The sequence below is a fragment of the Rana temporaria genome, chromosome 1 (genome assembly GCF_905171775.1).
Source record: "Rana temporaria chromosome 1, aRanTem1.1, whole genome shotgun sequence".
In the NCBI taxonomy this organism is placed as follows: Eukaryota; Metazoa; Chordata; class Amphibia; order Anura; family Ranidae; genus Rana; species Rana temporaria.
The window spans coordinates 530,559,988-530,582,934 of NC_053489.1; the positions used below are offsets into that span (position 1 = coordinate 530,559,988).

At 42.4% G+C, this 22,947-nt stretch overlaps 1 protein-coding gene across 2 annotated transcripts in view; it reads right to left on the reverse strand.

The window, feature by feature from the left end:
• Positions 1 to 22,947, reverse strand: part of MAP9 (microtubule associated protein 9) — a 116,722-nt gene that overhangs the window by 20,925 nt on the left and 72,850 nt on the right. For both annotated transcript variants that reach the window (XM_040332136.1, XM_040332127.1), the window contains exon 9: positions 14,927 to 15,080. In XM_040332136.1, the coding sequence (XP_040188070.1) occupies positions 14,927 to 15,080 (154 nt within the window). The remainder of the gene's footprint in view (positions 1 to 14,926; positions 15,081 to 22,947) is intronic.

Below are 22,947 nucleotides of genomic sequence, written 5' to 3' on the forward strand. Positions count from 1 at the left end.
CCAAAACCTCAACACTGCCATAACAGAAACATTTTAGGTAAGCTAAACCTTTCTTGAGAAAACCAAATTCCCTTGGGATGATCAATGTACATTGCAGGGATTTTAATAAGCTTTGTTGTAGACTACTACCTGTTTCTGCTCTGAAGAAATAGCTGCTTGTTCTTTGCAGAGTGAAACTAAAGCGGAGTGGCTTTTTCATTATTAATAAGCTAATGCACTTTTAGTGTTCTAAAGAGAAAAGGTACATGGTCTGCATGCCTTTAGTAGCAATTATCCCTGTGGTGGTATCTCACCAAAAATTACTTTCTTTTTTTGCAGAGCAGAGGATGCCTAAAATCTTGTATCTTACCACAGATTTCTGAGTGAGCCAATCACACAAGCAGGAAGTGACATTTCAGGGGAGGATCTTTACAATCAGGTTCCAGGTTTTATTGTCAGAGCTTAAAGGGGTTGTAAAGGAAAACATTTTTTTCATAATAAGCATCCTTTACCTGCGGACATTCCTCTTTTCACTTCCTCATTGTTCGTTTTTGCTCAGAAGTTGCTCTATTTCTTCTCTGTTCTGTTCACTTCCTGCTTGTCTGATTTTACTGACCACCGTGACAGGAGGGTATACTGCGGTGGTCAGTAATGTGCTCACCCCCTCCTGGGAACTACATCTGTGCGGCAGGACGCTCTCTACGTGTTAGAGACTTCAAGGAGGCGTGAATTACTGGGCGTGCCGCAATTCATACTGGGAAATGTAGTTCTTACATGAACGAGCGCCGCAAACCAGGAAGTGAATGAGAGAACAGAAACTAGAATGCCGGAGGTGATATAGATGAAGGAATTTACCCTATTTTTCGCCTTATAAGACACACTTTTTCTTCCCCAAAACTGGGGGGGAAAAGTCGGTGCGTCTTATACGACGAATATACCTTTTTTTTTACTCACCGATCCGCGGAGCGCACCGCCGCCGCGGTCTTAGGAAAGGCCGCGGCTTTGGCCTAGCTCCGGAGCGGTCGGCCATCTTGGTACACCCGGCGGCGGTGCGCGCTGAGCAGAGTAGAGGGCTCGCGTGGGATCTTCTATTCCTACCAGAGCGATCTGCAACAGTGAGTTGGGCGCAATGTTACTGGCTGGCTATGTGGGGGCAATGTTACTGGCTAACATGTGGGGGCAATGTTACTGGCTGGCTATGTGGGGGCAATGTTACTGGCTGGCATGTGGGGGCAATGTTACTGGCTAACATGTGGGGGCAATGTTACTGGCTGGCTATGTGGGGGCAATGTTACTGGCTAATATGTGGGGGCAATGTTACTGGCTAATATGTGGGGGCAATGTTACTGGCTATTATGTGGGGGCAATGTTATTGGCTATTATGTGGGGGCAATGTTACTGGCTATTATGTGGGGGCAATGTTACTGGCTAATATTATGTGGGGGCAATGTTACTGGCTAATATTATGTGGGGGCAATGTTACTGGCTAATATTATGTGGGGGCAATGTTACTGGCTAATATTATGTGGGGGCAATGTTACTGGCTATTATTATGTGGGGGCAATGTTACTGGCTATTACTAATGTGGGGGTGGTGTGATGGTGATGACGAGTGGGGGGCAAATATTTTACTAAAGTATTTGGGTCAGAATCTTTTTTTTTTCTAGATTTTCCACCTTTAAAATTGGGTGCGTCTTATATTCCGGTGCGTCTTATACGGCGAAAAATACGGTAATAGGTATTTACTCGTTTTTTAACAGAATCATTACACTATTCTGTCTGTCTACCTTGCAGACATTAATTTTAGGCAAAACATGTTTTTCCTTTACAACTCCTTTAATTGAACTAGCTGAAGTTGGAAGCTGATTGTCTACCATGCACAGCTGCCCCAGATTCTGAGTGCACCAGTTTTAGTAAATCTCCATCAATCTCTGCATCATCCCACTTGAGAACAGATCTACTGTTTTTGTCCTTGGATGATTATTTTGAAATTAACCAACATATACCTTGGTACAGTAAAAAGAAGAACAGGGTATATCTACACATTATACATCAGTATTTAATTCCGTGCTCAGGCATGTCCAGAATTAAAAATGACTTTTCACCTGTACTTGGCCATAGTGGACACTGGGCCTTCTATTACATGTTCTGTTCTAATTGAATGCAGAGTCTGACAGAAATATGACAGAAATTATCTAGTTTTATATATTGCCCAATTGCAATAGAAAAGATAATTTCATACAATTATTCAGCATGCAGAGGCTTTACCTGCTACATTTATTATGTGACATAATAGACTTTATGATTTAATAATAATACTCACTCAAGGACTGCCAAGGATGATGCAAATCACAAGAGACACAATCTTGTGCCAGGTTGCTGGCATCTACAAAGTTTTATTAGTCTAAAAAAGTTTTTAAGGATAGATTTTAAGACTGCAATTCTTTTTTCAATTTGAATAAAGCTGGAGAAGTAATGTATGACAAACCATATCAGTCAATCAGAGTAATATAGTCAAAAGACTTTCAGGAAAATATTGCCTTTGTGGAGCTTAATTAAAGAGGAACTCCAGCCATGTTATATATATATATATATATATATATATATATATATATATATATATATATATATATATATATATATATATATATATATATATATATATATATATATATAGTGACTTTAAATATCTATGAGGTTTTTATTGCTGTTTGCATGCCTACTGGGGAAAATAGTCCTCATTTCTTGTTCCAGTGAGGACACGAAGAAAAAGGAGAGTGAGGCAATCTCTTCAGCAAGGACATTACTAAAAAATGTATCTTTGTTTTTCTTTTAGTAGCAAAAAACTGCTTTTATTTCCGATTGAGACCCCCATTGGAGATTTTATCTTACTTCTTGCCCCAATGATATTGCTAACAACAACAACCCAAATGGGGTCACTGACTACAATAAAAAAATGAGCAGAGAGTGTCTTAATCGTTCATTAAGGGGTAAAGAGACAGAATGAATTCTGAGGTAATTGGGTTATACTGCTGCCCACAGAAAAACTGGATATTGGCAAACAAAAAAGCCATTAGTCGGCCAGGTATAACCACTCCCACGCTCATCATGCTTCAACTCATCAGTTTCTTGCTAGTGCATGGATGTTTTTCTCCTCAAAGAAAAGAAAACCCTTTTTGCTTGACATTATATTGATTTTATCAAGATATTTTTTCTTCAATCAAGATTCTTTGTTAGCCTAGACGAGAATGTACATCTTTTTATATTGTATGGGTGACCTTAAAATGATGGCCCCCCCCCTCAAAAAAGTTCTGCGGATGCCCATGTCTGCGCCCTCACAGTTAATTGAGAACTACAAGCAGTCTGCCACATTGGAGGATTGGGACTTGTAGTTCTCTCATTCACAGATTCCTGTGAATGAACGATGCGGCTGTGTGAGGGGAGCGGTTTTCAAAATGTGACAGCTATTACAGATCCTTTGTCCACACTCAACACAACAATACCTTCCTTACTAACATTACCTTGACGGGGCGCATTTCTGAGTTGCTGGCCTCCACTTCTAGAGAACCCTTTCTTGTTCTACACAACAAGAACGTTGTCTTAGGGCCTAGGGCAGGGGTGCCCAACCTTTTGAAGCACGAGGGCCACTTAAGCGACTTGGTAACTGGTCGTGGGCCACAATGAGCAGAGCGGGCGGATGCCACTCCTTAGAGGTGAGGGGAGGGTCCAATTGGGTCAGACTGACCATGTAAAAGGGGCCCATGGCTGCTTTCACACCGATACACTGCTGTTTACTTGCACCACGGGTGCAACACAGTGTACATTCGGCTTTTCTGCCCTTTGCAATAGACTTCTATTATATTTTGAAGGTTTGGTGCACTTTCACAAAGCTCACCAAACTCGCAAGTAATAATAGAAGTCTATGGCTCAGTGCATGTAACCTGCACCAGCACTGCTCTGCATCTGCGGATTTGTTTGAAAGCAGCCCAGTAACCACCAGAGAACAGATATGCCCATATATACAGTAATAAACTGACCTTTAATAACATTATTCTATTCTATCCCAGAGCAGGAGGTCGTGGACCACATCAGAGGGCTCCCCGGGCCACTGGTTGGGCACACCTGGCCTAGGGCCTATTTTCTTTCAAAAGGGGTTCTCTTCCTTCCACCTCAACCAGGACATTGTTCTTCCATACCACTGTCCGGTTCCAATACACAAATGTGGTATGAGCTGTCCAAGTTGATCTCTGAGCCATGTCTTCTTTTCAGTTGACAAACACTCTGTCATTCCTGAGCGTCCCTCTATAGGACAGCCTGCCTTTCGAGCTATAATTTCTGTGTGGCCCTGGCCGCTCATCATTCAAGCCTAATGGTTTATGGACAATGTTCTACCTTTTCCTGTCAGGGCACATGTCACTAGATCATTTAAATGCCTCTTGGACTTTTGATTCCCTGATTTGCAAGGCTGCCACCTGGTCTACTGTTCAAATGTTTCCTAAGTTTTACCAGGTGAATGTTTAGGCCTCTGAGGATGTCAGCTTCGGAAGTAAGTTAAGCTGCACCGAGCCTCTAGATTTGCCCAGTTTTTTTGTGGGCCAGTTAGAGTTTGGTTTTCTGTGTTCCTCAATCCTCAGTTGGGCATCCAGTTCTTTCAGAATTCCCTCTGACCCTATGTCCTTTAATGAATCTTGTTGAAAAAATAGATAAATACATTTTGGCAGGTTAGCAAGTGGTTTGTCATGGGGACATTCAGAGAAGAGGAGGAGCCTAGTGCATCGGTGGGGGATCCCAGTAAAGGAGGTTTGGGGCACATTGTGCAATACCATTGTACCGAGCAGGTAAGTATAACATGTTTGTTATTTTAGGGGGAAAAAACCTTTGAAACAACTTCAAGTTAAGTCTTAGGAACCATTGGGTTAGATGCACGGTGAAAGAGGCACATCACCTTTGCGTTTTTATTACCAATTATAGCAACGGCCATCTGATGGCTTAACAGTTTAGTTGCGAGCACAATCAGTTGTGAGTCTTTATTTTACAGCATGCCTTAATTGTAACTGTTTTGGGAAACAGTTGAATTGATGGGTTTAATTCCACTTTAAGTCTGTTAATGACTTTAAGTCCTGAATAAGCAACGTGTACTGAATTTATCATTTAGGGAAGTTAGGAAATAAAGCTGTAGAATGGTTGTCAGCACAAAACACCAAGCATAAAAATGTTAAAACTCACACTTTACAAACATAATTATGATGCATGTCTGCATTTTTATTTTGCATTTTTATTTTGTTTAAAAAAGATGCTTCTAAGCTTATTCGTGTGACCTAAAGCCTAGGCAGCCTAGATCACAAGATCTGTGGCTACAAAGTGCATTGTGGTCATGAGACTGTACAGAGTACAGTATATTGTTGTACTGTTTGACAATAATGTGTAGAACGAATACGCATGAAAACAGAATAATTTACAGGTTAACACAATTTAATGAATGTTCTTTTAATTATTTAAATAAATATAACATTTTGTTAAATGGGCATAATAGTTCTGTACAACATGTGAATCCATAGGTCTAGTTACAGCTGCAAGGGATGGAGAATTTTCATGAAGTGTTGAGGAAGCAAAGACAAGAATAAAGGCTTATCCTCGCAATGTGATCCCAGAAGAGGAACATATTGTAAATGTTAAAGGGTAGCTCCTGTAAAACTAGCATTGGGGGAAAATAGCTTTAAATAAATGTTAAAACGTTAAAGGATCTGCACCTAACCTTGGTTTAGGACAAAATCGCCCTTTATTCACTAACCTAATTATTCTATAGATACAAGTTTTCATTTCTGCTTTTCAGTTTTTATTATTTTAATTTCTAGAGATCATCTTAACAGTTTTTTTTTTCTAACCTCTGTTTTGAGACTCTTATTAAACTGTCAGCATCCCTGATCGAAATCATTTTAAAAGAAGAACAGGAGTATTAAATGAGCAAAGTGTAACATTAAAAGTCACATATTCCCTTGATGCCAGCTTCAGTGGGAAGTCATGTGACCTGTATTGTTATGCCACTGTGTTAAAGTGTTCAGGCAGAAAAACAGCAAAATACAAAATTAAATGAATTGCAATTTTATAAAGTCATATTTCTAAGCCAAACACACCTACCAGACCCCATGTTCGGCCACTGGCCACTGTATTCAAAGCAAAAGGGCTTTGTCAATGTGGTGATTGGATCATGAAGGAATAGCTGCTACTTTTGAGGTCTCCTCTTTGTTCTCTCCTCCCACCAACAAATTAATTAGACTCAAAGTGAAATACATTGATTGGTTTACAGAGCTGTCCCTCCCAGGTTAAACGCTGTTGTGCAGGATAGTACAAAAGACCGAATTAGACAGGTCAAACACAGTTCGTATCTTGGCTGGCTCAGCAGGAACCGGCCAAGATTTAAACCTTGTATGGACAGGCTGAATACCCAAGTTGATCGAACAACCAGCCTGCCAAATTTTATATAGGATTATCGCTAGCAGCTGGTATAGCTGCTAAACAATATTCACGGTCTTCTCCTGACAGCAGAAGGCTTCCGCCGCCCTGTCTGTGTTGATGGGGGAATCAAGCATATTTCTTTCCTGCAAACTGCGGTTGTAGAAAATAAGTTTGATCTGTGTATGGCCTGCCTAAGGCACTATTTCAAGATGCGTATACATTTTATTTAGTTTGCTGAACCACCACTGTGTTTCATCCCCAGAGAGGCAGGGCCATCAAGGCTTTTCTGTGTCACCAGCCTGCAACTTCTTTTATTTTGCAGGGACTACATTTCTTTGACTTCCTCATAATCCGTCGCCTCTTACCCTTTAACTCTTTCATTGCCAGAGCTATTTTTAGCCACTTATTAACACGAGCTAAAATGCAAATTTTAGGCCTGAAGATTAGTTAAAATCCCGAACATTATATACAGTATTTTCTGAAAGCAGAGACCCAGGAGAAAAAAAATTGTGGAGATTATATGTTACACAATATTAATGCAACGGTTTATCAAATGCATTATTTCTGTTAAAAATTACACTAAATGTAATTTTAGGGCATATAAACACAATATATTACTGAATGTTTTGTAAAATGTAAAAGTTGAGGCTGTGCTCTTCTTTGGAGCTTGTGGAAGTAATCAGGCAGTTTTACAGCATGAATAATAAATTGGGAAGTTTAAAAGGCAATCAAATCATTTAGTTTGTGAAAGGCCTGCATATCATAAACAGTTACTGGGGCAGATTCATCAAGAGATACGACGGCGGATCTCCTGATCCGCCGTCGTATCTGTGAGAGCCGACGGTCGGATCTGTGAGATCCCACGGTCAGAGCTATGCGACTGATTCATAAGAATCAGTTCCGCATAGATCTCCCTTGGATCCGACTGGTGTAAGTGACTTACACCAGTCGAATCTTAGGCTGTAATCTCCCGCCGGCCGCTAGGTGTCGTCGCTTTTTTTTAAACGTCGCATATGCAAATGAGGAGAACCGCCGATTCACGTCCGTACGCCCGCCCGTCGCTCTTTTTCAACATTGTTTGCGTTCGGCTTTTTCCGGCGGATAGCTACCCCTGCTAATATGAGGGGTAGCTAATGTTAAGTATGGCCGACGTTCCCGCGCCGAGTTTGAAATTTGTTACGTCGTTTGCGTAAGTACGTCGGGAATACGGATGGCCGTAAGTAACCTAGCCGCCGAAAACAATGACGTCCTAGCGACGTCATTTGGAGCATGCGCACTGGGCTTTTTCGCCGGCGGCGCATGCGCAGTTAAGCCGCGGAATTTGCATTCCGCCGGGGGAGTTACGATCCGACGGTGCAATTTGCGAGGTAAGTGCTTTATGAATCATGCACTAGCCTCGCTAAATTGCACCGGCGGATCGTAAAACAGGTAGATCTGGCGGATCTAAAGATCCGCTGATCTACATGAATCCAGCCCACTGTGTTTTTCTTTTAGATTACACTTGAACTTTTTTCATACTTTCTTGCATGTATAAAAGGATCGGAAGGTTTGTCCCCAAATCAAAAGCTCCGAAGAACAAGGGAGAAGCGGGCAATTGAACTATCACGGTACAGGTATATAAATAAGATAAGGTATAAGGCACAAATGAACCGAGCACGGTATACTGGGTCATCAACTAGGTAGGTGGCTCCCTGGGTCCACAGTTCATGGCACCAGGGGCAGACCGAAGGGCAGACACGGCACCGAAGTCCATGGCACCGAAGGGTGCCATGGACTGTGGACCCAGGGAGCCACCTACCTAGTTGATGACCCAGTATACCGTGCTGGGTTCATTGTAGTGCATCACCCAAGCTCTGCTCTATGGTGCTGATCCCACAGTGTCCTTTTTATCAGGTTATAGTTTGACCTTTGGTATATCTCCCTGGGTCCTATTTATTACACTGTATTGATACACTGCAGTTAGCCCATCCATGGCACAACCCCCCCCCCCCCATGCCTGCTGCGATGGGACCTCCTCTCGTGGCACTTTGATGTCCCCGGTCTGGCAAGGGTTTTAGATATTCTCCTGATGAAGCGGTTCACACCGCAAAACTAGTAGAGATGCCCTCCGCGACCCATGTCCCATTGGGAGATCTCCCCCATGTGGGGACTCTTCTTATGGTGATCCATGTGGTCTGCCACTAAATGGTTTTAATTATGCATGAATGTCATTGTCTTTTATTGATTTTTTTATTAATAAAACTGAATTATTTTTTTATATTTGTGCCTTATACCTTATCTTATTTATGTACCTGTACCGTGATAGTCCAATTGCCCGCATCTCCCTTGTTCTTCGGAGCTTTTGATTTGGGGACAAATTTCCCGATCCTATTATACAAAAATTTCTGGATGATGGTACGACCAATTGTATTATAGATCATTTATTTATGTTTAAAGAGGCTATTTTTCATACTTTCTTTCATGTTAGTGCTACTGATCTCCTACAGCCCCTTTGCAGCCAATCCCTGTCCACATGCAAGCACTCCAGCAGTGGCTGTATGGCATCTCAGGTCCATAGTCTCAGCTGCCTATAGTCTCCAATGGAAGCAACTGACAGTGTGACAGCACATAAGAGAAGTTGGGAAACAGGGAAAGAGTGTTACCACCAAATAACATTAAATGGCTGAACAAGGGCCTTCATGGCAAGATCACCAGGTGTTATTTTAATCAAAACTATGATTTATCTTTTCCAAAGGATGTGGCTGCACATCCAGGAATTCCGATTGCCTTTTATTGTTCAAAGTGATAACACCAAAGACACCAACATGAGGTCACGCAGACACGTTTCACACAAACATCTTGTGCTTAATCATTAAGCACAAGATGTTTGTGTGAAACGCGTCTGCGTGACCTCATGTTGGTGTCTTTGGTGTTATCACTTTGAACAATAAAAGGCAATCGGAATTCCTGGATGTGCAGCCATTTCCTTTCTTACACACCTCTCTCTCCTGATGGGAAGGCCATGATAGGCATTCTGACATGGGGGGATGCCCTAGGGGGTAGAGACCTGTGCTCCCATTTCCTCTCCCTCCCCACCAAGGCTGACACTATGCACATTGGAGGTAGCGTTGAAGCTCTGGAATCACATTGGGAGGAAATCACTCCTACACTTCAAGCCCTTACTGAGAAATGCAAGTCGCAATATTACAGAATTAACTCCTTACTGGATCAAATGGATGATTTGGAAGGAGCCATAGAGTCAACATTCGCAAAAGGGGCCTGCCTGAGACCATTGCACCCCGGGACATAGACCCTACTCAGCAGGATGCTTTTAAACAAAGCCTGGGCCGGGAGGCACCCAAGCATATTGAAATCGATAGTGCTCATACGGCACTCCACCCACCATCTGAGGACTCGGATAAGCCACGATACATCATATGCAAGCTCCATAAATACTTCCTGAAAGAGCTCATCATGTTTCATATCAGAGGAACTCGTTATGTGGACTTTGACAGTGCAAAATTTACCTTTTTTCCAGATCTCTCTCAAAGCACTTTGATGCAGCTCTGAGCCATGAAGCCATTGTTAGCGGTCCTTCAGGATGCAAAACTGATGGGGTTTTCCCTTTAATCTGTTGGTTACCAAAGATGGCCAGCAATTTATCCTGCGGAATAAGGATGACCTGCCTCAGTTCCTGAAGGACTTGGATCTGCCCTCAGTGGACATTCCGGACTGGCAATCTGCGCCGTAGATCCCACTCGCCTAAAGCCTTGGCGCCCTGCACGTTGCAGAGGAAGGAACAGAAACCGTGGCAGTTCCTCTCGCTCGGCTCTGCAGCCCTACTCCCCAAGAGGGGAACCCTAAATGATGGATTTAAATCCTGCTGACTTCCTCGGTTCACCTTAGAGTTCTCCCACCCAGGCTGCTGTGTATTTTATCATGAGAAAATGGGGTGCAGGCTTGTACCTATTAGTTAGTGAGTATCTTCACTGGACTCGCACATTGTGCCTCAACACCTACCTCCAGTAGGCCAACTCTTTGGAGTTATGTCCCCCGATTGGGACATCTCGCTGCTTGCTGGATCCTGCTCAGATTATTGAGTGGAGTTCACTGACCGGTGGCGTTTTTGCACTCAGAAATGCCCCTCGGGCATTATGCCGTTTTTGTGTTAGGACTGTCTTTTATTTTCTAGGTTATTATCTTAGTTTTATGTTCTTTCATTGCTTATTGATTTCTAATTTGACATGCTGCAGGTTTCTCTACATTGCCAGTGAGGGCCTGGGTAGCCTCCTGAATTCCTTTACCTTACAGCCTCCCTGAAGATCGTCCCCTACAATGTCCGTGGTCTGGGCTCGCCTTTCAAATGCAGCAAGGTGTGGATTGAGGCAAAATGCCTGGGGGCACATGTTCTTAAAATTGCAAGAGACATTTTCACACTGACTCATCCCCCCCCGCCTCCCTACTAATTTATATAATCAATGGTACCGGAGTAACTCACGGCACCATAGGTCCGGAGAGTTTGCCATAGCAATTCATAAACCGTGTCCCTTTGTCCCCATGGATCATTTGGTTAACTCAAATGGAAGATCTGTGTCCCTTAAGGGCACAATTCTTGGGTGTAAATTTACCTTTGCGGTAGTGTACTCCCCAAATACACAGCAGCTTACTTTTCTAGATCCGTTTCTAGATTTCCTCTCATCCTTTAGAGAGGGACAACACATACTAAGGGGTGATTTTAATGTTAGCCCTGACCCGCACTTGGATACCTCCTTAGGCCATTCTACTCACTCATTTGCCTTTCTAAAACACTTTTGTAAATCCCCCTACATGCCCACCGCTTGGTTGACTGCTGGAGAGTGCTTCATCCTACAATGAAAGGCTACAGTTACTATTTGGCTGTTCATGACGTGTATACCCAAATAGACTTACTGCTGATGGCTCTTTTTACTAGAGTCCCTCTCTGCTGTGTCAGTTGACTCCCTTACAATTTTAGATCATGCCCCGGTCTCCATTTCCATGCACCCGCTGTCTTTGGGCGCACGCTCTTGGAGCTGGTATCTGAATGAGAACATTCTAGATTATGTAGTATCGCAGAATTGGGTTTCCGACACTATATCCTTGACGAATGATGCAAGGATGGCCCTCTATATGGGAAAAGCACAAAGCAGTGGTTCGAGGGGAGCTTATCTCCCAGGGTTTCAGACTGAAGAAGGCTCCAGAGGGAGAATTGAAAACGCTTCAGATAAAAATAGCTTTTGCACAAGTGGTGCACTATTTCAGAGTTGGTGGCAGAGCTTCAGTCTCTCCATCAGGAGCTAGTCAGCCTACTCAATACACAAATTCAGGTATGATTACGGCATGTTTCTCATATATTTTATGAATTTGGCCATAAGTGTGAGAGACTGCTCGCTAGAGCCCTTAGATGACGACGCACCTCCGGCCATTTCCATAAGCTCCATACTGCTGTGGGACACACAGTGGTACCTTAATCGAAAATAGCAGATACCTTCAGGGACTTTTACACCAGGCTTTGCTGCCTACCCGATACCCTCCCTGGCTCCGCAGAGAGATAGAAGAGTGAGAGTATCTTGCAATACCTGTAGAATGCCAAGCTTCCTCAGATTTCCACCCAAATCATTTATCAGTTGGGCGCCTCCATTTCCCCAACAGAACTTGTGGTGTTTATTACAGACCGGGGCCAGACTGTTTTACAAAAGCTTACTATTGTAAGTTTCACTCATTGCTGTCAAGCCAGACGTGTGCCTATTTTACCACATTGGCGTTGTGTTTAGCTACACCTAAGGAGTCCTTGTTGGCCCACATTAGGTCATCCCTAAAGAAGACATTAAAATATTGGCATGATACCCATCTTACCTACGATACCGGGTTTATTGCTAGAAGGGAAGCAGGAGGCAATTCTAACTGGATGATTCAGTGGGCTGAACTGCAGACTGACCATCCACCCCGTCTCCTAAAGCCTCGTTCTCATTCACCTGGTGCCGCACCTCCCTAAAGTACTGAGGTGACCATCTTTTAGCTCACTGCAACCAGCTATACACAAGCATGGGTGTACACTTGCTCTTTATAAACACTATGAGGCAATTCCCTTCAACGGATATTGGATTGGTACCATAGCTTATTTCTGGGTCACCCTCATATTTTTGTTAGGCTGTCCACGATCTCTCCTATGCCCCTTGGCTACCCAGGAAGACTGAGGTTTGTCTGAGCTCACCTTCTACAGCCCTGAAATGGTGGGATGCCCTGAAGAGTCAAAGACGGCTTGCCCCTTAATTTTCCCCTCATCCCCCTTGGGGGCTTCCCCTGGTTCGCTTCGGGGAACACCTTTCCTTCTTCCGATCCTGGGCAGCTGACGGGGAGAAGCGATGTGGCAGACTTGTGGAAGACCATGGATTACTGCCTCTGGCTACTCAGAGCACAGTACGGCTATTTTTCTCTCGACAAATGCCGTTACAGGCAGATCAAGCACTTTGTTCGGAGCCTGCACCAAGCAGTTCGCTCACCCAACTCAGCATCCCCGTTTGAGAAATTATGAATGTCAACCTCTGATTCCTCATTCCATTTCTGTGCTATACGAGACGTAGCAGTCACTAGTGATTAGGGGGAATCTGGCTTATATTATGAAGTGGCAGAGGAACCTACAGCATGCATTCACTGAGACCCAACGTGACCACCTTTACCGCCTTACCCATTCTAGTTCTGTGGACACGAAAATGCAGGAGAGTGGTTATTAGATAATTACCCTTTGGTATAGAGTTCCCGCCAAGCTGGCTTGGATCTACCCAAAATGTGTCAGATGCCTGCTGGAGGGAGTGTGGACATTGGGGTGCATTCCTACACATTTGGTGGGAGTGCCCCAGGTTACAATCCTACTGGCAGGACATTAGATCCCAAGTAAAAAAAATTCTAGACATCGAAGTACCCGATTCCCCACTGTAACTCCTGCTTCATGTCCCAACCCTCCCTCTCAGCCACTATCGCAAGTCTGTACTGCTCCACCTTCTAAATGCAGCGAGGAGGCCAATTCCAGTTTTATGGAAGAAACCTCAGATTCTTAGTCGAGCAGACTGGATCTGCATAGTGAACGATATCAAGGCTGAAGAGGAATGGATAGCGACATGTAAGGATCGCTACATTAAATTCTACAGTATCTGCTCCACCTGGATACATCATGTTAATAAAACTGTGTCAGGTTCTCAGGTAGCTCAATCTCCTCTGACCCTTGCACCATGCACATTTGGGACTCCCTGAGTTAAAATCTCCCCCCTGTGCTCATTCATTCAGTGTGGTAAAGTATAATGAGGTGTGTTACTGGCCAGATTACTAGGGGAATACAGGCGAAAAAGCCTAACCAAAGAAAATGAATACAGCCACCACATGGAATGATTGGTAAGCTGCAAAATACAAAATTTTTGGTTCTGGGTTCAATATGTAGATGTGCTGAGATTTCTACCTAAAAATGTATAATCATTCGTTTTATGTCTCCACTATTCCCCAGCTATGCCCCTCTTAGCATCTGAAAATCCCTACCAAAGTTGAAGAAATAAGTTAAAACTGTTATGCCCTGTACACACGATCGGTTCGTCTGATTTCATCGGACGAACCGATCGTGTGTGGGCCCCATCAGTTTTTTCCCCCCCATCGGTAAAAAAAATTAGAACCCGTTTTAAAATTTTCGTATGGTTAAAAAACCGATAGAAAAAAAACGATCGTCTGTGGGGAAATCCATCAGTCAAAAATACACACATGCTCAGAATCAAGTCGACGCATGCTCGGAAGCATTGAACTTCATTTTTCTCAGCACGTCATTGCGTTTTATGTCACCGTGTTGGACACGATCGGATTTTTAACCGATGGTGTGTAGGCAAGACTGATGAAAGTCAGCTTCATTGGATATCTGATGAAAGAAATCCATCGGTTCGTTTTCATCAGACGAACCGATCGTGTGTACAGGGCATTAGAACTCTTGCTCATAGGATGCCCTAAAAATGGAACTGCATATCTGCATTGCTGGTCAGTATTTTTGTGTGTATACTGTATGTGCACAGAGGCATGTATACCACGTTCCCTGGTCTAAAAACAAGCTAGGAGAACTTTTACACGTGTAATACTCGCAAGTGTTATACAGCCCATCCTTGCGTTTCTTCTGCCATGAATATCAGTACCGTGTGCGATTACCCTTAGTTTAAGGATATCCAGTTCACAAAATAAGTACTTTTGATAGGGCTCCAATAGACACAACACAAATTGTATGCTATTTTCAGATACAAATATCTCCATCAACCTAAAAGTTTCAAGTATTTCAATTTCATAATAAAGAACATAATTAAGAAGTAAAAACAGACACCTGCGTCCTGCTGATGAAAATATAAAAACAGATTACAGGTTATACAGATAGTACAGTACACAAGTATTGAGTGACCTAATTTTAGGTTTGGCTCTCTGTTCTGTAATATTATTTCAATTACACAACTAAACAATCAATCAGTAATTACCTGGTAAACAGCGGCACGCAAAGTATCTGCAGCTTCGATCTCACCATTATTTTCATAGACCGATTTGTCTAATACGGTTAAAGTTCCCATATAGCGTGACTTAGCAGAATTTCTGTGCTTGACGGACTTTTTGTTTTGTTGGGCAGATATAGATCTGTAGTATAAAATAAATAGTTTACTGTTTAACCACAATTGTTAAAGCAGAATTCCAGACAGACAAACAGCTGAATACAATTATATACAAACCTTTTTTTATCTTGCAAAGTATATGAAACTCTGTTCAGCTACTTGAATCATTCATACACCCCACCTCAATGTTGTGACAAAGTTTACTTGCTGTGTTCTTTATTAGCCAAAAAACCTCACTGAGTAATAGTAAACAGCACATTGCAGGTTATTTACGAAAGTCAAATCCACTTTGCACTACAAGTGCAAACTACAAGTGCAAAGTGCACTTGAAATTGCACTAAAAGTGCACTTGGAAGTTCAGTCAATGGATAACTCAGTCCATATATTGTGAATGATCGTATCAATCCTTCGTAGCAGAGGTAACATATCCGAATAAGGATAATTTCCTTTCGACTTCTGGCGAGTTCAATATCAATGGTGTGAGAAGCCACATGAGGTATGGTGATGGGACTAATTAGCCTTACTCGGATTATGAGCAGTGTGTTAACTCTGCTATGAAGGATTGACACGATCATTCACAATATATGGTTATCCATTGCCTAGTGCTGCTAGTGTTTATGATTATTTGGACATTTAAGCATCTCATATATATATATATATATATATATATATATATATATATATATATATATACACACACACACACACACACACACACACTATATTGTTAAAAGTATTGGGCCATCTGCCTTTACACACACATGAACTTTAATGGCATCCCAGTCTTAGTCTGTAGGGTTCAATATTGAGTTGGCCCACCCTTTGCAGCTATAACAGCATCAACTCTTCTGGGAAAGCTGTTCACAAGGTTTAGGAGTGTGTCTATGAGAATGTTTGATCATTCTTACAGAAGAACATTTGTGAGGTCAGGCACTGATGTTTGACAAGAAGGCCTGGCTCACAGTCCCCTCTCTAAAAATAATCCCAAAGGTGTTCTATCAGTTGATGTTAGGACTATGTGCAGGTCAGTCAAGAAAGAATGGTCATACATTCCCATATACACACACACTCCTAAACCCCGTGGACAGCTTTCCAAGAAAAGTTAAAGTTGTTATAGCTGCAAAGGGTGGGCCAAATCAATATTAAACCCTATGGACTAATACTGGGATGATATATATATATATATATATATATATATATATATATATATATACACATACATACACACACACACATATAGATACATACAGTACATACATACACACACACACACACACAAAAAGTGTCTACACCCCTCAAATTTTTGCAAATATACATGTGACAACACTGAAGAAATTACATTTTGCTACAATATAAAGTAGTAAGTGTACAGCTTGTATAACAGTGTAAGTTTGCTGTCCCCTTAAAATAACTCACACAGCCATGAATGTCTAAACCACTGGCAACAAAAAGGAGTAAACCCCTAAGTGAAAATGTCCAAATTGGGCCCAATTAACCATTTTCCCTCCCCGATGTCATGTGACTCATTAGTGTTACAGGGTTTCAGGTGTGAATGGGGAGCAGGTGTGTTAAATTTGGTGTTATCGCTCTCACTCTCTCATACTGGTCACTGGAAGCTCAACATGGCACCTCATAGCAAAGAACTCTGAGGATCTGAAAAAAAGAATTGTTGCTCTACATAAAGATGGCATAGACTACAAGAAGATTGCCAAGACCCTGAAAATGAGCTGCAGCACAGTGGCCAAAACCATACAGCGGTTTAACAGGACAGGTTCCACTCAGAACAGGCCTCGCCATGGTCGACCAAAGAAGTTGAGTGCTTTGGGTAATAGATGTATGAGTGCTTCCAGAATTGTTGCATAGGTTGAAGGGGTGGGGGGGTTAGCCTGTCAGTGCTCAGACCATACGCGGCACACTGCATCAAATTGGTCTGCATGGCTGTCGTCACAGAAGGAAGCCTCTTCTTAAGATGATGCACAAAAAAGCCCATTAACAGTTTGCTGAAGACAAGCAGACTAAGGACATGGATTTCTGGAACCATGTCCTGTGGTCTGATGAGACCAAGATCAACTTATTTGGATCAGATGGTGTCAAGCGTGTGTGGCAGCAACTAGGCGAGGAGTACAAAGACGAGTGTGTGTTGCCTACGGTGAAGGATGTTGGTGGGAGTGTCATGGTCTGGTGCTGCATGAGTGGCTGGCTGGCGACCATCGTATTTTCCAAGTCTTTGGAAGAAATCCGGACTGCAATGTCGGGTTGAAAATCTGTCACGCTAAGGAAAGCCTGGTTTCAAGAGACAGACACATGAGGTCCAGAGATTGCTTCTGCTTGCCCCATTCTGTCAGAATGCGGAGTTGCAGCAGCCTGAACTGAAACTGAACACAAAACAGCCTTTAAAAGGACACTCTCATGCAAAAGCAAACCGAGGGATGTCTTTGGAATTGAAGGATGGGTGTTTGAGAGCAGAGGGGCAGAATCTTCTCTGGAGGGAGAAAGACTTAAAGCGGGGGTTCACCCAAAAAACAAATTTTTAACATTAGATTGAGACTAATTGTGGGAAGCACAATCGGGACTGGGCCTTCCTATTTGATTAACAGTCTTCCGACCGTCACATACAGCGGGTCACGAGTTGCCGAAAGTAGCCGAACGTCGGTGCGCAGGCGCCGTATAGAGCCGCACCGACGTTCGGCTTCTTTCGGCAATGCGTGACACGCTGTATGCGACGGTCGGAAGACTGTCAATCAAATAGGAACGCCCAGTCCCGAAGATCATACCCGGAAGCCACGGAAAACATCTCTCTAAAAAGGTATGTACTGCATTGATTTAAAAAAAAACACCTGATTGTGCTTCCCATAATAAGCCTCAAGCTAATGTTAAAAAAAAAAAATTTGGGTGAACCCCCGCTTTAAGCTTGGTTTGTGTCTATGACAAAACCCCAGTATTCCAGGTGGCAAGTCGGATTCAATACAGACTTCTGAAAGTTGAAGATCCACCTTGTGCAGCCTGCTCTGGTGCTGCAATCCAAACTCCTACAGAGGTCACAGTGGGGGACTAACCACTAGTGTAGCATGCAGAGACCCTACGGCAAGGAAGTGGTAGCACATTCATAGCTATTTAAAGTGCAAGGCCCTCTTACTGCGCAACCAGGAAAAGGTGGGCCACATTTTTTTTTTGGGGTGAATGAGGTGCCCCCACTTCCCAAGTGCATAGCTCTGAGGGATCCTTAAGGACCTGGATCTAGGTCCTTAAAGGAAAAAAATGTTTTTGCTCAAATGACTGTTTACAGGGTATAGAGACATAATAGTTAACTGATTACTTTTAAAAATGATTAAAAATAGATAAAAAACAATCATATAATGTACCTTTAGTTTCAGTTTAGTTTTTGCATGTTATGCTGCCTCTGTGCTGTATAGAGCCATAGAGAAGTGAGGGTTTGAAAACGAAACTAGAATCTCCCAGTACTGTGGTCCAAAGGAAACAGACAACCAGGAAGTGTCCAGAACAGAGCAGAATTACAGCAACATCAGAGCAAAAACGTAAGGTAAAGGAATCTATTTAGCTAAAAAAAAAATCCTTTAGTGACCCTTTAAGGACTACCGTTCTAGATTGTCACTGCACTAGAACTGTATAATATTCTGTAAATAAATCCATGCACTGAACTTCATGCCAAGCAAAGCGCCTCACAGAGTATCCAAATGCCAAAGGTGATGCTACAGCCTGGCATCATGCCTTCTACCTGATGCAAGAACATAGAGGGATCTCCTCACAGGAGACATCCATCACCTAAGGACACTAGCAAAAAACAGAGAATTTCTGGATGTGGGAGGAGTTATTTGGGGGTCCTTACAGCTCTGCATGAACATCCTTCAAGGGCAGAGCCAGCAACATAGGATGTACATCTATGTGTTCCAGTAAAAGGTCTTGGAAGGTATTTGACTTCAACGGAGAGGGAGTCTATAATCTTAAGGAGGCAGTATCCGACTATATTTTCACAAGTTGCAGCCTTCAGCGGTGGTGCTGTTTTGAGGTTTTATATATACACTTAATTTTTATATATATATATATATATATATATATATATATATATATATATATAAAAATAGAATTTTAGATATAAAAGAAATAAGTGCGCAACCTCTTATTCACTAATTGTGTGACGGTGAGTAGCATACATTTTGAGCCATCAAGATTCTGAATACCAAAACAGTATAAATGATAAAATCAATTCAAACCTATTCAGTCCACAGTGAAAAAGGCAAAAGTCCAATTGATTTATCTGTGCTCTTAAACAGTGCTTCATAGACAAGTGTTCAGTAAGGTGCTTTCCCCACATATACACACGCCTCTTACCAGAAGGATTGGATCTCAAATTATAGAGATCTAACTTGCTCCAACAGATTCCAACCTCCATAGATATTACACTCCTTGGCCACTTTAAAAAACACTCCCTCTATATATGGGCGCTCCACTGCTACAGTATATCCCAAGTATCTACTAGATCCATGCAAAAAGTGTGCCGCTATGTATTATCCCATAGAGGATAAACAGATGGAAGAAGCTTCATAGTGCAGTATGTGAAACCATCATTTATTTAAAATGTATCATTGCACTTACATGTCAAAAAGAAATCAGAAGCAGTACAAACAAATATCCCACACAGCCGTGGACCTCGCCAACAGGCTCATGCCTAGTGAAGTCACAAAATCCAGCTCCACCTGATGCATTTCTCCGCAAGAGCCATTGACTTGTCTGTTTGCACCAGCCTTTAGTACTCTCCAAAACGTGAGTTTATTGTACATAGTTTTAATATAAATGCAGTTGTTCTTATAGAAAGTGGTGGTCCATATATTTCATTCCTGAGCTTCCAATTGTGATATTGCTGAGTGTCATCTGGTGAAAACAGACCAGGAGTAGATAAGAGGAGGTTCACACCTCACCCAGATATTGCCCTTAAAGGGACAAGCGTTTTAGACCCATTGCCCTCAGGTTAATAATAGAGGTGAGTGGCCAATGGTAGTGGGTACACATTGTGTGAATATCACTTATAAATAAGCAGGCATTTAGAGGATCTCAGACTTTGGTGGCATAGTACATTCATGTGGAATTTCTTCTAATAATATATATATATATATATATATCTATCTATATTAATATTTTTAATTTTGCCTTTTCCCTCATTTTTGGACTTGGACTGTTAGTTTTATTCTCACTGGATGGCCTTTAGATTCACTTAATGTATCTATTTGTGTAGTTCTATAGGTGTGGTGCTGAATCACTAGAGTTTTTGAATATTTTAACACTTAGGAGTGAATAGTACACACCTAGATTTTAGCAGCAGCACTTTATCATACTCAATATATTGGTGTGCGCAGGGGTATTTATTTGTTTGTTTTTTTTAAAAGTAAGAATAGGCTCCAAAGAGGAATTGTAAGGAATGACCTAATGGCGGGCAGAATATGAAATGGCTGGACAGATTGGGTAGTGAATTTCAAAGGATAGCAGAAGCTCTGGAGAAGTTCTAAAGGCAAGCATGCGAAGAGGTGACATGGGATTTAGAAGGCAGGAGGTGATGGTAAGCGCAAAGAGGAAAGTTTGAATGATATTTTTGATAAAGTTGGTGATGTGGCAGAGCTGTGCATGGCTTTGTATCTTGCGGTTAGCATTTTCAATTTTATTCACTACATGAGCAGAAGCCAATGAAGGGATTGGCAGAAAGAAGAAGTCTTGGACACCAAGTGGCTGGTAAAGCTGAACAGGCTGGCAGCAGCATTAATGATCGACTAAAGAGGGCTAGCTTGTGTAGAGGTAGGCCAATAAGGAGTAAAATAGCGGAGGTGAGAGATAACAGGGTAAATTAGTAAACTGGTGATGTGACATGAAAAACCACAAGCTAGATGACTATTCAAAGCTACTGTAATATTAACGTTCATGGATGCAGGTAGATTGAATTACCCCATTTGCTTCGTATATTTACAGGGGTTTCTGGCAGTTAGATCACTGCAGTTATGTTCCCAGCTTCACTAAAGCCCTGTACACATGATTGGTTTGTCCGATGAAAACAGACCGATGGACAGTTTTATCAGACAAACCGATCGTGTGTGGGCCCCATCGGTTTGTTTTCCATCTGTGAAAAAAATAGAACATGTTTTAAATTTTTCCTATGGATAAAAAAACGATTGAAAAAAATGATCATCTGTGTGGAAGTCCATCGGTGAAAAATACACGCATGCTCAGAATCAAGTCGACTCGTGCTCGGAAGCATTGAACTTCATTTTTCTCAGCACGTCGTAGTGTTTAACTTCACCGCGTTTTGGCACGGTCAGATTTATGGTGTGTAGGCAAGACTGATGAAAGTCAGCTTCATCGGATAACCGACGAAAAAATCCATCAGATTAGATTCCATCAGATATCCGATCGTGTGTACGAGGCATCACTGTTCCTAGGTTTACAAAGATGTTTTTTTCCCCCTGTTAATGCAGTCTTTATTTATTTTACATTATGCAGTACAAAGAATAGACTCCGTCATTTTTTCTAGACCATTAAAAATGTAATTTTTTACAACCCGAAAAACGGTCGTGTATACGTGGCATAAGACATATGATTTGCTGGCAATATCTGGAAAAAAGACAGTAACCTGTTTAACAGTCATCACTGTGATTTTGGACAGCATAAACCCAGAAATTTAGTATAAAGTACTAAAAACTAGCAATGTTCACAACAAAGATCCATTAGTAATCTATTCAGCTAAATGCAGCTGATAAAAATCTTCAGCAGACAAAACAGCAACAGATGAATAATTGATGTTGTGAGTGCACAGAGACTGCTTTCATATATATTTAATTGCATTCACATCTTATAGGAATTGAGGTTGACATGTACATTTATTGCACAGTTTGTAAAGTTATTGTAACCGTTTCGGGTACTTAATGGGCAAGCATCAGCTACAGGGGTTTCGTTTTGCACCATACCGCTCATGGCTTAAATGGAACCTGTCAAAAAAGGAGTAACCTGTTACATTTGAACCCTCTATTGACCAGTCCTAGATGCAGTGGGACCTGGGCAGCTACATGAGGCTGCAGAAATGACTCTACACCAAAATGAGCCTGCTTTCATGAGTTGCACAACGATAACCTCTAGGGCCCCGTACACACGACCAAACATGTATGCTGAAACTGGTCCGCGGACCAGTTTCAGCATACATGTTCGGTCGTGTGTAGGTGCGAGTGGGCAGAATTCCAGCAAACATTTGCCCGCCGGGCCTTTTCCCAGCGGGCAAATATTCCCGGACTTGTTTTAAAACCGTCCGCTGGAATCCTGCCCGCTCGGACATGTATGGTCGTCAGTACAGACCTACCGTACATGTCCGAGCGCCCGCCGTCCCTCGCATGCGTCGAATGACTTTGATGCATGCGTGGAAGCATTTAAAAGGCAGGCCCGCCCACGTCGCCGCGTCATCGTCGCGGCGACGGCGCGGACACTCCCCGCGTATTGTTTACGCGCGGACTTCTGTACGATGGTTAGTACAGCCATCGTACAGAAGTCCCCGGGCAGACATGTACGGTGAAAACGGTCCGACGGACCGGTTTCATCGTACATGTTTGCCCGTGTGTACCCGGCCTAATACACAGTGCTGGGTGTTTGATGCAGGAAAGGTTCATCTTCAAGGTAGAGAATCCCTCCACGAGAAAGGTAAAATGTAAACGAGGGGTTAAATGTAAATACAGAAGGGTTATTGCGTTTGGTGTGTGGTTGGCTTATGGTAGTGAAGGATATCACTCTCTGCACCATGAGCTCTCCATGGAAAACTAGCATTAGTGACTTCCAGGATGTGAAAGCCAACATATTGTCCTAGGAGGTTCCTTTTACAGGGAAAGTGACAAAATATAACAGTT